A 13,639-nucleotide genomic window follows, 5' to 3' on the forward strand; every position below is an offset into this window, starting at 1 on the left:
AAGCACAACTGGGGCTTCACTGCTCTGGGCTGACTTTTTTCATATAGCAAGAATGAGACCGAGAGGGAGAAAGAGAAAGAAGGAAGAAACCACGGTGTAGAAGTCTCTTTCGGAAGTCGGGCTGTAGTGCAGCGGGCTAAGGGCAGGTGGCACAAAGCACAAGGACCGGCATAAGGATCCCGGTTCGAAACCCGGCTCCCCACCTGCAGGGGAGTTGCTTCACAGGCGGTGAAGCAGGTCTGCAGGTGTCTATCTTTCTCTCCTCCTCTCTGTCTTCCCCTCCCTCTCTCCATTTCTCTCTGTCCTATCCAACAACGACGACAACAACAATAATAACTACAACAATAAAACAACAAGGGCAACAAAAAGGAATAAATAAATAAAATAAATATTAAAAAAAAAAGTTTCTTTCAACAAGGTGGAGGCTTGGCTCAAACCAGGGTCACACACAAGAAAATCAAGTACGATCCAAATGAGCTATTGATATTTTGCCAGCTCCGATTTTTGTTTTCTGTAAAGAGTTCAAAAGACCATGTCACACAGAAAGAGCACTTGGGGCCTAGAAGAAGCGAGCCCCTATGCAGGCTCCGACATAAAGCAGTTGTAGGAGCCTGAAAAGTCACTGAGTGTACTTGAGTTTCAGGTGCCTTGTCAAAAAGAGCATTGCAACACCTGGCTGTCTTAGTCACAGAGCTACTGTGGGGCCTGCAGGAAAGGACTGATCTGGAAAGCACTTTGGAATTTGCAATACACACATGTAAGCTGAAAAGAGGCCCAGAAAACCTGACCAGAGGCCAAGAAAAAAAAGATGTTAGCTGCCCACAGAGTGTGAACATTTCCACTGGGTCTTGGACCATTTTGGCAGCCTCTGGTGTTATTAAAACCACTTTTCTCTACTCCAACTTGCATACATTTAAAACTGAGGATGTTATATATGAACTAAGCTTAATGAAGATGTATACTCAGGAGTCAGGGGGTGGTATACTAGGTTGAGTCCTCATGTTACAATACACAAGGATTCTAGTTTAAGTACCTGGTTCCCACATGCAGGGGGGAAGCTTCCCAAGTGGTGAAGCAGTACTACAGGTGTCTGTCATTCTTTCCCTCTCTCTATTTTCACCTTCCGTCTCAAATTCTATTTGTCTCGGTTCGGGGTATGGGTAGACTTGCCAATGTCCATAACCAGCAGAGAAGCAATTACAGAAGCCAGAACTTCCACCTTCTGCACCTGGTAAAGAATTCTTGTGGTTCATATTCCCAGAGTGATAAAGAATAAGGAAGTTTCTAAGCGATGGGGTGGGACATGGAACTCTGGTGGAAGGAACTGTGTGGTATTATTGTACCCCTGTTACCTTACAATCTTGTTAATAATTATTAAATCACTAATAAAAAAATGATGTCTCTATCCAAAATAACCAAATAAAATATTTTAAAAGTTAACTTAAAAGAATACTCTTAATGATCGATTCATGTCGTACTGCACAACATAGACAAGCTATCTGGAACCTCAGAAGAATGTAGGAAAGAGTCACAGGAATAAAGAAGAAGGGAATTCAAACTTCCATATTAGACAGGTATTACAGATGGCGTAGTCTCACCTTGACAGTCTCGTACCAACAGGGCTGTTTGACTTGGTAATAGACCACGGATTTGTATTCTGAAACACCTTCATATCCAGCACCAGGGTGAATTGCTTTCTTTGAAGAGAAAGAAAAAATTAAGAAGGGATAGTAACTAGAAAAAGGCACCTGGGTGGCAGAGGTAGCAAAATGATTATGTAAACAGATTTTTTTTTTTTGCCTCCAGGGTTATTGCTGGGGCTCAGTGTCTGCACCATGAATCCATTGCTTCTGGAGGCCATTTTTTCACCTTTGTTGCCCTTGTTGTGGTCATTATTGTTGTTGTCGTCTTTCATTGTTGGATAGGACAGAGAGAAATTGAGAGAGGAGGGAAGACAGAGAGGGGGAGAGAAAGATAGACACCTGCAGACCTGCTTCACCAAGTGTGAAGCGACTCCCCTGCAGGTGGGGAGCTGGGGGCTTGAACTGGGATCCTTATGCCAGTCCTTGCGCTTTGCACTTTGCACCTCGTGCGCTTAACCCGCTGCATTACCACCCAACCCCCTTTGTAAACAGATTTTTATGCCTGAAGCTCCAAAACTCCAGGTTCAGTCTCTAGCATTTATCAGTGCTCTGGTCTATCTTGTATCTTTTTCTTTGTATCTATCTATCTCATTAAAATGAAAAAACAAGAATAGATTTAGGAAAAAAAAAAAAAAGAAAAAGGCATACTGTGGGTAAGCCCTTTACCTCCACCTTGCCAATGCATACATTGTATGAGAGTAAGAAGGAGCTTATATCACTACTTAAACATCTAAGCATACAAATGCTGTCATCATTAAAGGACTCTGTCACTATTTCCAGTGTGGTGCTGGAGACTGAACCCAAGTCCTTATGTGTGCACAATACTACTGAGTAGCCTCCCTGGTCCATTGTTTTCATTATTTACTTTGGAAAGAGAGGTGAGGGAATACACTATCCAAGTGAGCTATTTAGCCAGCCCACTAACATAAATTATGAAAAAAAAACTGGACTAAGCAGGCAATAACATCAAGCATGCATGAAACCCTGTATTCATTACCCAATGCCAAAAAGGAAGAAGGAAGAAGGAAGGAAGGAAGGAAGGAAGGAAGGAAGGAAGGCAGGAAGGAAGGAAAGAAAGAAGGGAGGAAGGGACAAAGGATAGATAGGAAGGGAAGGAGAGAGGGAAGGAAGGAAAGAATCTAAGAATTATTTTTTAGTACATGTGCTTGTTAGTAAAACTGGTCACTGCTAATCATCAGATTTCATACTTGCTCCTTATAAAAAAACCAAAAGCACCTGAATGTAGAGAAATAAACATCAGGGCAAGAGTCCATCAACACCGTGAGTAAGTGTGTGACAACACCAGGACTTCTGGGTGACACCACATACCTCTTGGAGTTTGCCCTCCTCATCATACACAGACATGGTCACCTCCACATTCTTCGGTGTCTTCTTTTTCCCTTTGTCAAACTCACCATGTATCAGGGTGACGTAAATATCATTTCGGACATCTCCTAAAATATGACAAGTCATCCTGTGAGTGGTGCTGAAGAAGGCATTTTTAATTTTCAGGATGTAATACAGATATAAAAGATAAGGAAAGCATGCAATGGCGATGTGATGAACTACTCATGGTAGCATCAGGGACCAAATTTGGGATATGGGATCTCAAGGATTCACTAACACATGGGCCTTCCAAAGTTTTAACTGGCATGGAAACTTTACATGTAACATTTATCCAAAGGGATTAACAAGGTAGCAATCATTTATATAGCAGGATACTTGTTCATGGTTATGGTATTGATGAAAGTGAAAACTCGGAAACATTCTCAGTTTCCCACCACAGACAGTTGAATGAATGAACAGTAGTACAATCAGATGCGACGACGTTCACCTGTTCATGAAACACCCCACAGAACACCTATTAAGCACCAAGCACCGTTTGAGGGAGATGATGGTAAGCCCTGAGAAAACTCACCATTACACAGGGAGCAACACGTCAGGCTCTATAAGTGTCCTAACTACACCTGACCTTGATACTGGAGGGATGGGAGTAAAAGGTACAGACAGCAGCATGTGAAAAGGCCCAGGACTAAGACACAACATGAAGAAAGTCTTCACAGTGATGGGGACCTGGGGGGAGATGAGCTAACAGAAATACACAGAAGGAAAATGTTCGTGAGTCAACAAGATATCTCACTTGGATAGCGTGCTTGCTTTGTCATAGGCACAACTCAGATCCAAGCCCAGGCCCCACAGCACTGAAGGAAGCTTCAGTGCTATAGTATTTTTCTCCCTGTCTTTCTTTCTTATTAAAAAAAAAAATTTTTTTAAAGAGAGATGCAGAGAAAGACACAGAGAGAAATACCAGAGCACTGCTCAGCTCTGGCTAATGGTGGTACGAGGGATTGAACTTGGGACTTCGGAGCCTCAGGCATAAGAGTCTCTTTGTATAACCATTATGATATCTACCCCCACCCCTCCCCGTCTTTCTGTTCCAACTTCTCTCTACTCCTATAAAGTTGACCTGCAATGGTGAAGCCTCGGTGATGACCAAATAAGTACAACTGAACAATAATAATAATAACTTTGTGAGGTATGCAGATTGACTTAAGAACTTGCATCACTGTCTTTCATATTAACAGAAGTCTTCAAAAATACGTTCTGCAATGGAGAGTAGGATAAAATCATGAAGCCATTCACAGAAGATCACTCACAGCACAGATTGGAAAACAGGATATGAGGTAAGAAAGGGCAGAAGCAGGGAAACTAGTTAGGAAGATAGCCAGATAGGCAATGCTCTGCCTTCAACTTGGGTAGTGTGGCAATGAGAATGGAGGGAAGGAGATGGGAGCCAAGAGGCTTTGAAGAGGTAAAATTGGCTATTCTTACTAATTTTGTGAGGTATAATGAAAAAGGAGGTTATCCAGAGTGATTTTCAGTATGTAGGCCCAGGTCTAGACACATAGGAGCACAGGACTGGAAGTTCCAAATGGGAATTTTGAGTTAAGAGCTAATCTTTTTTTTATTTGTATAGAGATAGAAAGAAATTGAGAGTAGTGGAGGAGAGACAGAGAGATACCTGCAGCACTGCTTCACCACTCATAAAGATTTTCCCCTGAAGGTGGGGATGAGGGGCTTGAACCTGCATCCCTGCACACTGTAATGTGAGTGCTTAACCAGGTGTGCCACCATCTGGCCCTGGGTTTTCTAAGTAGTTCTGGTTAACTGGTCTAAAGATTCACATTTGGGAGTCACCAATCAAGATGTGGAAGGAAATGAGATGCAACCAGAAAAGCAAAAGCAGAAACAAAAAGCAGGCAAGCAAATAACAAACATCCAAACTACTGTAGAGTAACTACACTCTTGTCACAAGTGTGGGGGAGCCAAGAACACCACGGGAGCTCAAATAAGTGGAGCAAAGGGTCCAGATGGGACACAGGCAAGCAAGCATCTCCTTGAGTTTCCTGGCAAGACCACCACCATGCTGGTGATGTCATCATAAGAAAACGTATATGCAGAAGTTGGGCGGTAGCGCAGCAGGTTAAGCGCACATGGCACAAAGCACAAGGACCGGCGTAGAATCCCAGTTCGAGCCCCTGGCTCCCCACATGCAGGGAAGTCGCGTCACAAGCAGTGAAGCAGGTCTGCAGGTGTCTATCTTTCTTCACCTCCTCTCTGTCTTCCCCTCCTCTCTTCATTTCTCTCTGTCCTATCCAACAAGGATGACATCAATAACAACAACAATAAAACAATAAGGGCAACAAAAGGGAAGAAAGAAAGAAAGAAAGAAAGGAAAGGGAGAAAAGAACAGAAAAGAAAAGAAACGAAAAGAAGAAAGAAAAGAAAAGAAAAGAAAAGAAAAGAAAAGAAGAGGTATATGCAAACAAAGCTAATTATTCTTGGCACAAGAAACCAGTGCTATGATTAGCTCTTCAGAATGGAAGGCTGGAAAAAGCATTTTAGAGAGCCTAAAGCAGGGCAGAAAAGAGAATGCATAAAAATTTGGCGCTACGTTTCAAAGTATAATCTTGGGCTTGTTTCCAGAAATTCTTAAAAGTTACTGTGATGTAGGTACCTCCCACAGGCTTGGTGCCACTGACGGCAGATAACTGAAACTCATGAGCCTAGCACAGTGATTCAATGTCTCTGATGGAAGGGGCCGGTGCCTGGGAGAACTGACCAGAGTAAAGAGAACAGGTGAATCAAGAGAAGTATTTACCTGGGAGTATTATCTCGGGAAAGCCCATCTTCCGGGCAATCGCTGTTGATCTATCCACCAAGTGTGAGAAATTCTTCTGAACCTGTGTGAGGTCACCTGGCAACAGCTTCAAGGACACCCAAAGTCCTTTATAGAAAGAAAAGACAAACCTTTAGCACTCTAAGTGACCAATACACACACAAATACATACACACACACACATACATACACAGAGTGCAGCAAGAAGTGTCTTGGTTTGTTAAAGAAATGTCTTATTATAAAGTTCACCCACACTTAAATTAATATTTTAATATTATTACAATCAAAATCAAACCAGAATTTCCTTGAGAATTAGAGGAGATGCAAACACATATTTCCTTTTGAGGAAAAACGGAATAAAGCCAGTACTTATCAGATACCAAACTAGTGTAAAGCCAAACAGCACTGTTTAATCCTAGTGATAGAAAAGATAACAATTGTGGTCCGGGAGGTGGTGCAGTGGTAAAGCTTTGGACTCTCAAGCATGAGGTCCCGAGTTCGATCCCCGGCAGCACATGTGCCAGAGTGATGTCTGGTTCTTTCTCTTCCTATCTTTCTCATAAATAAATAAAATCTTTAAAAAATATTAAAAAAAAAGAAAAGATAACAATTAATATTTATTTATTTATTCCCTTTTGTTGCACTTGTTGTTTTATTGTTGTAGCTATTATTATTGTTGTTGGATAGGACAGAGAGAAATGGAGAGTGGAGGAGAAGACAAAGAGGGGGAGAGAAAGATGGACACTAGACACCTGCAGACCTGCTTCACCGCCTGTGAAGCAACTCCCCTGCAGGTGAGGAGCTGGGGGCTCAAACCGGGATCCTACACCTGTCCTTGTGCTTTGCACCATATGCACTTAACCTGCTGTGCGCTACCACCCGACTCTCGAGAAGATAACAATTAATAAAAACAATGATGTTGGGAGTTGGGCTGTAGCGCAGCGGGTTAAGCGCAGGTGGCGCAAAGCACAAGGACCGGCATAAGGATCCCGGTTCGAACCCCGGCTCCCCACCTGCAGGGGAGTCGCTTCACAGGCGGTGAAGCAGGTCTGCAGGTGTCTATCTTTCTCTCCTCCTCTCTGTCTTCCCCTCCTCTCTCCATTTCTCTCTGTCCTATCCAACAACAACAACAATAAAAAAAAAAGGGCAACAAAAGGGAATAAATAAAATAAATATTTTTTAAAAAATTTAAAAAAAATTAAAAACAATGATGTTAAGTGTTGCAAAATATGGAAATTTAACTGATACATGGCAAAAAAGTTATAAAATAATAATAATAATAAAAAGAAAATCCCATAGTTGTGCTGAGATGATTTGCTTAGTTGAGACAAGGATGAGCCTGAGATTACAAAGAGAATTGAAATCTTCATGAACACAGAGTGTTGAGTCTGCTTCAGAGATGCATATGTCACTGGGAAGGTCTCACCAACCAGGTGGGAATATGGACTCAGGTGTCCAGTGGACTGTCCACAGGAACAAGAGTCACTTCTGCAAGGCCACTGGGTAGAATGCGGAAATCCAGCCAATTACTAGACTACCCACTGACAACCCGTCTGTTTCAACATGGACAGCCAGAGTGGCCCCGGGAGGCAAAGCTACCATGAGAATGGAATCAGTACACTGCAGAATGGCAGACACAAGACTCAACTCATCAAGAGGCTGGAAGAGGAACAGCAGGCAACGGCACACCCAGCAGAGTTGCACATGTTGCCATGCATGAGGATTCAGGTTCAAGACCCCAGTCCTCACCTGCGGGGGGTGGGGGGAGGTGAAGAACTTCACAAACAGTGCAGCAGAGCTGCAGGTGTCTTTCCTTCTCTTTCTCCCTTTATCTCTCTTTCTACCTGTCTCTCACCCTCTATCAAAAAGAAAGAAAAAAAAAATGGGGGGCAAATTAATGGAGGAGCCATACAGGCACAGAGCACCAGCAATAACCTTGGTGGAGAAGCAAAAACAAACAAACAAACATACAAAGAGAACACAATTAGTCAAATTTTACACCACATGTTTCCATTAAAGTTAATTCCTTTATTAAGATACTTAAGTATCTTAATAAAGATGGAACACTTAAGAAAATAGTAAGTGTATAGTTATTAAATACTGGATAAACTATTTTTTAAGGAAAACAAATAAGAACATCAGAAAAGCAAAAGTGTTATTTATAAAAACTGAAGGTTCTGATACAGGAAATAAAAGTGTACTACCAAGTGGTGACATTCTAAGAGAAAATTATGAATTTATATTTATCAGGAGAATAGTATTGGGGGCCAGGTGGTAGCACAGTGGGTTAAGTGCAAACGTGAGAAGTGCAAGGACTGGCTTAAGGATCCTGGTTCAAGCCCCCGGCTTCCCACCTGCAAGGGAGGGGGGTCACTTCACAAGCGGTGAAGCAGGTCAGCAGGTGTCTATCTTTCTCTCCCCCTCTCTGTCTTTCCCTCCTCTCTCCATTTCTCTCTGTCCTACCCAACAACAATCACAGGAAGTAACAACAACAATGATAAACAACCAGGGAAACAAGCGGGGGGGGGGGGGGAGATGTCCTCCAGGAATAGTGGATTTGTAGTGCAGGCACTGAGCCCCAGTGATAAGCCTGGAGGAAAAAAAAATTAAGATCCTCACAAATGAATGAGAAGTGAATAGAGAAGTCACAGGTTTTAGCAGGACAAAATATATAAAAACATTGTTTCCTAACTATGATAGGCACCTTCACCATATGAAGAGTTCAAACAGACTGAGAGCTAGAACATTATTATTTTTTAATTCACAGATACAGAAGTGTCAACATGTGCTCACTTGGTAAAGCACACGTGCCCCCACCTGTAAGGGGGGAACTTCATAAGCAGTGAAGCAGTGCTGCAGGTGTCTATCTCCTTCTTAATTCTCAATTATTCTCTATCAACAAAAGGGGAAAAAAAGTACAATTCACAAATATATAAGTCTATTTGTCCTCAAGTAGCATTCTATTCTATTATTATTTTATTATCTTTATTTATTTATTGGATAAAGACAGCCAGAAATCGAGAAGGAAGGGGGAGACAGAGAGGGCAAGAAACCGAGAGACACCTGTAACCCTGCTTTACCACTGGCAAAGCTTTACCCCTGCAGGTGGGGAATAGGGGCTTGAAGCTGGGCCCTTGTGCATTGTAACATGCTCTCAGGCAGGTGAGCAACTGCCAGCCCCTTCAAGTAGCATTTTTAAATGCAAGACAACTTTAAAGCCTACTCATTTTTCAGGTAAAGATTTTTAAATGTCAGGCATGACAGTAATGTCCATTAGCAGAGATTTAATGGGAAGATGACTCGGTTGTTCCTACAAATTCTACTTTGAGGAAATTTCTTAGGGAAATTCTTCTAAACAGGTAAACAGGAAGAAAGTTCCATGCATAAAAGCAGTAGTAGAAAAATTATTTAAATGTCTAATAGTGAAAAAAAATCTTATAATGGTAACATATTAGAGTATACGTAAGTTTAACTAGGGGACGTAAGTTTAACTAGGGGATTTCATGTCTTGAAACCCAAGCAACAAAATGTTATGCATCCATGGAGGGGGGCGGTGCTGGGCATGGGAATTGTAGGATAAACAAAAATGAAGAAAAGACACATGAATAAAAATTTGTTTCGTGGAATTTAGAAAACACAGCTGCAGCCCAATTCAGTGTTGGGTGCATTCTCAGAACTCTTCAATGTTCAAAGCCTGGAGTAAGAAACTGAGGTGGGCAGAACCCAACACCAAGGCCTGTTTCCTATTAGAGAAGGACTAAGAGGAGCTAAGTGGTGTACCTGACAGAGTACACGCTATCATGCACAAGGACTAGGGTTCAAGCCCCTAGTCCCCACCTGCAGAAAAAAGCTTCATGAGCTTCATGCTGCAGGTGTCTCTCTCATTCTTTCTCCACCTTTCCTTCTCAATTTCTCTCTGCTTTACGAATAAAAGGGGAAAACAAGGCTGCCAGGAGCAGTGGAGTGGTCATGCAGGCATCAAGTCCCAGCGATAACCCTGGTGGTGAAAGAAAAAGAAGGAAGGAAGGAAGGGAGGAAGGGAGAGAGAAAAAGAGAGAAACAAAGAAGCAAGAAGCTTTTTTTTTTTTTTTTTGCCTCCAGGGTTATCACTGGGGCTCAGCCAACACGATGAACTCACTGCTCCTAGAGGCCACTTTTTTGGATAAGACAGAGAGAAATTGAGAGGGAAGAAGATAGAGATTGAGAGGGGAGAAGATAGAGAGGGAGAGAGAAAGATAGGACACTTGCAGACTTGCTTTACTGCTTGTGAAGCGACCCCCTTGCAGGTGGGAAACTGAGGGCTTGAACCAGGATCCTTGTGCTTCATACTATGTGCCTTTTATCCGGTATGCCCTCCCCCTCCCTTTTTTTTTTTTTTTTTAAACAAAATACTGCTTGGCTGTGACTTATGTTGGTGTTGGGGACTGATGGGACCTAGGAGTCTCAGGCATGGAAGTTTTTTTGCATAAGCACTATACTATTTCCCCAGCCCAGAAGAAAGGAAGAAAGATTATGAAATGGCCATAGTCTAAGCACTCACTTCTGAACGTCATCCTCACCAACATCCCCTCCCTGTCGAATACACGGGGCTGTGTACCTTGTCCTTTGTGATTCACTTCCTTTGCTGCAATCACTTTATTCAAGACTGAAGTGAGTGGCTCATTTTCTCCAATCACATGGGATGTTATCAGTGGTGACATGATTAACTGCCTCTGCCGGATATAAGTTTCCATTGCAATTCTGAAAGGACAAAAGTGATAAGTGGTATGGAAAGAAGAGGAGTGGTCTATAGCAATAAGAAGAGCTATTGGTGAGCCTTCTGGGCAAAATCTGGAAATATAAATAGCAAACACATCTAGGTAGAGGACTTTGTCCTCTGTTAGATATCTATCTTAGACATAATTGACTGTAAGAAAAAAAGGGGGAAAACACAAGGACAACCAAAATTAGTGGCCAAATGTTAACCACTGCAATCAGAGGTCATGCTTGACACTCTTTACAAGGTGGGAAAGGCTGCCTTAAAGGAAATAAAGAGAGATTGGAGAAGTTTGGAACTCAGACCTTGAAAACATCTATTATCAACACCCTGTGTTTAAGAGCGGTAAGTCTACAGCAATATTTGGAGGATGTTCTTAGTCCCCCATGAGATGATGAACTACTCTGAGGATTGTAATGTCATCAGGACAAGCAAACAAGCTCCAGGCTGTGGCTCACAGAGGATGACCAGAGACTAAACACAGTCCCAGTTCTGTTCATTGTACAAGCGCTATCAGCAGCTGCGTATCAGCCTGGTCTAGTACAATAGACTCCAGTCTTTGCTGCTGGGGTTTTGTTTCTCTGGCCCACTGTGTAAGCCAGCTCTCTCTGAGGATGTGGCTCTGTAACATTTGGACAACAGAGGGAACCTACTCCAATGTGTAACTAAACATAACCAAAGGAAAAAGGCCACCTCTAGGATAAACAAACATAAAATTGCACGCTTGAGGTGATTTTCATAAATGCTGCTCCTATTTTATACGTACTTATACAGTTAAATATTTTATGTATAAATATATATGGAACATAATAAATAACTCTGACAACCAGAATGTCAATCCTACTATGTATACATTTGTATGTACATAACACCTACAAATGATATGCAGGATTACATATAGGGGCTTTTAAGAATAGCACAGGGGGGGCGGTGTCGGGCGGTAGCTACGCTACCATTACTTTAAATAACAATATTTCTAAAATCAGCTTAAACAATCAAATATCATAACTTGGTTTCTGGAATTCTCAGCTTGCATGTGGGATCTGCTATTGGTGAGAGAATCCCACCCTGTTCCATCTGCCCGTGGAGACTAGGTCAAGAGCAGGGTCCCAGCCTCATGGGGGCTCCCATCTGTGCTGGGGTAGATAAAGCATGGCCACTAGAGTCAGTGTGGTGCTCACACAAACACTTCTCCTATGGTGTGGGGAGTGAGATTCCTTCCCGTCCACTCACAGGGAGCCATTGATCAGTCACTCCTTCACTCTTGCATCCCACCCCTTGCCACTCAAAGGGCAGTCCTCAGACTTTGAGCATTGGCATGAGTTGGAAACCCGCTTGGGGACAGACTCCAGACTGTCTGGGTCACATCTTGCTCTCTCAGAGGACACCAGGTGAGTGCCATGTATGGTCCTGTGTGCCATAACACCTACTGCACAGGATAAATGCCAGATGTACTTGGCAATGCTGATACTTAAATAGTTCCCCTAGCACCTGGTTCTGTGTGAACACACCATTCAAAGAAAGGGCTAATCCAGTCTCAAGTCGGCTGGGATAAGTGCCAAAGTACTTACTGCTGAAAAGGAATAAAATACTGCTTTTCTTCATCATCCACCTTCCCATGTACGATATCAGTAATATCCATCACTAGGAAAAAAACATTAGCTTAGTTAAAGAAACTAATTGCTTTTGGGATTGAGATAAGTTACTATAGAAACTACAATATCATCAAGCACAGAACAGCCGAGGAAGAAAGATACCAAGTATAGACACTTCTTTTATTCCTTTATCAAAGATGATTCCCATTCTGCCCAGCCCAGCCCAGCAGAAGAATTCATGTAGGGGCTTGAGTTGTCTTAGATCATCCCTGAAGACTATCCTCCTAAAAACTTCAACAAGACCAAGCTGCTAAATTCTTGAGAAACTGGATTACTTTTTGAATGAGTTTGCATTCAAAAATATAGAGAACACCTATGTTTGGCAGAAGTGTTAACAGAATTAAAGATCTGATGAGTGGCTGAGCAAGTTGTGGTCTAGATACACAATGGAATACTACTTAGGTATTCAAAATAGTGATTTCACCATTTCCAGCCCATCTTGGATGGAGCTTGAAGAAATCACATTAAGGGAAATAAGTCAGAAGCAGAAGGATGAATATGGGATGATCTTACTCTCAGGCAGAAGTCAAAAAACAAGATCAGAAGAGAAAACACAAGTAGAACCTGAATTGGAGTTGGTGTATTGCACCAAAGTAAAAGACTCAGGGATGGGTGTGGGGGGAGAGTACAGGTCCTGGAAAAGGATGACAGAGGACTTAGTGGGGGCTGAATTGTTATGTGGAAAACTGAGAATGTTTATGCATGTACAAACTATTGTATTCACTGTCGACTATAAAACATTAATCCTCCAATAAGGGGAAATAAAAAAAAAAAAAAAAAGAGGGAGTCGGGCTGTAGCACAGCGGGTTAAGCGCAGGTGGCGCAAAGCACAAGGACCAGCATAAGGATCCCGGTTCGAACCCTGGCTCCCCACCTGCAGGGGAGTCGCTTCACAGGCGGTGAAGCAGGTCTGCAGGTGTCTATCTTTCTCTCCTGCTCTCTGTCTTCCTCTCCTCTCTCCATTTCCCTCTGTCCTATCCAACAACGACAACAACAATAAAACAACAAGGGCAACAAAGGGGAATAAATAAATAAAATAAATATTTAAAAAAATTTTTAAAAATTAAAGATCTGAGAGAGAGCCAGCAAAGTATCTCATTTGGATAGTGTACTACTTTGTCATGTATGCCACCTAGGTTTGAGCCTGGCCTTCACAGCATTGAAGGAAGCTTCGGTGCTGTGGAATCTCTGTCTTTATCTAAAAAAGGAAAACAAAAAATAAAATAAGGTAAGAAACCAGGGGGGCCAGGTGGTGGTGCACCTGGTTAAGTGCACATATTACAATGCGCAAGGACCCCAGTTCAAGGCCCTAGTTCTGCAGAGGGAAAGCTTTGTGAGTGGTGAAGCAGGACTACAGGTGTTTCTCTCCCTCTCTATCTCCCCCTGCCCTCTTGATTTCTGATGC

The 13,639-nt window shown here is 42.4% G+C and overlaps 1 protein-coding gene across 1 annotated transcript in view; it reads right to left on the minus strand.

Moving 5' to 3' along the window:
- The window catches only part of DOCK5 (dedicator of cytokinesis 5), a 262,201-nt gene that overhangs the window by 99,882 nt on the left and 148,680 nt on the right, over window positions 1-13,639 (minus strand). Inside the window, exons 11-15 of the mRNA XM_060178855.1 lie at window positions 12,151-12,223; window positions 10,421-10,563; window positions 5,806-5,931; window positions 2,973-3,097; window positions 1,599-1,697 (exon numbers count right to left, since the gene is read on the minus strand). Coding sequence (XP_060034838.1) covers window positions 1,599-1,697; window positions 2,973-3,097; window positions 5,806-5,931; window positions 10,421-10,563; window positions 12,151-12,223 — 566 coding nt within the window. The remainder of the gene's footprint in view (window positions 1-1,598; window positions 1,698-2,972; window positions 3,098-5,805; window positions 5,932-10,420; window positions 10,564-12,150; window positions 12,224-13,639) is intronic.

Source organism: Erinaceus europaeus, chromosome 19 (genome assembly GCF_950295315.1).
Source record: "Erinaceus europaeus chromosome 19, mEriEur2.1, whole genome shotgun sequence".
Lineage (NCBI taxonomy): Eukaryota > Metazoa > Chordata > Mammalia > Eulipotyphla > Erinaceidae > Erinaceus > Erinaceus europaeus.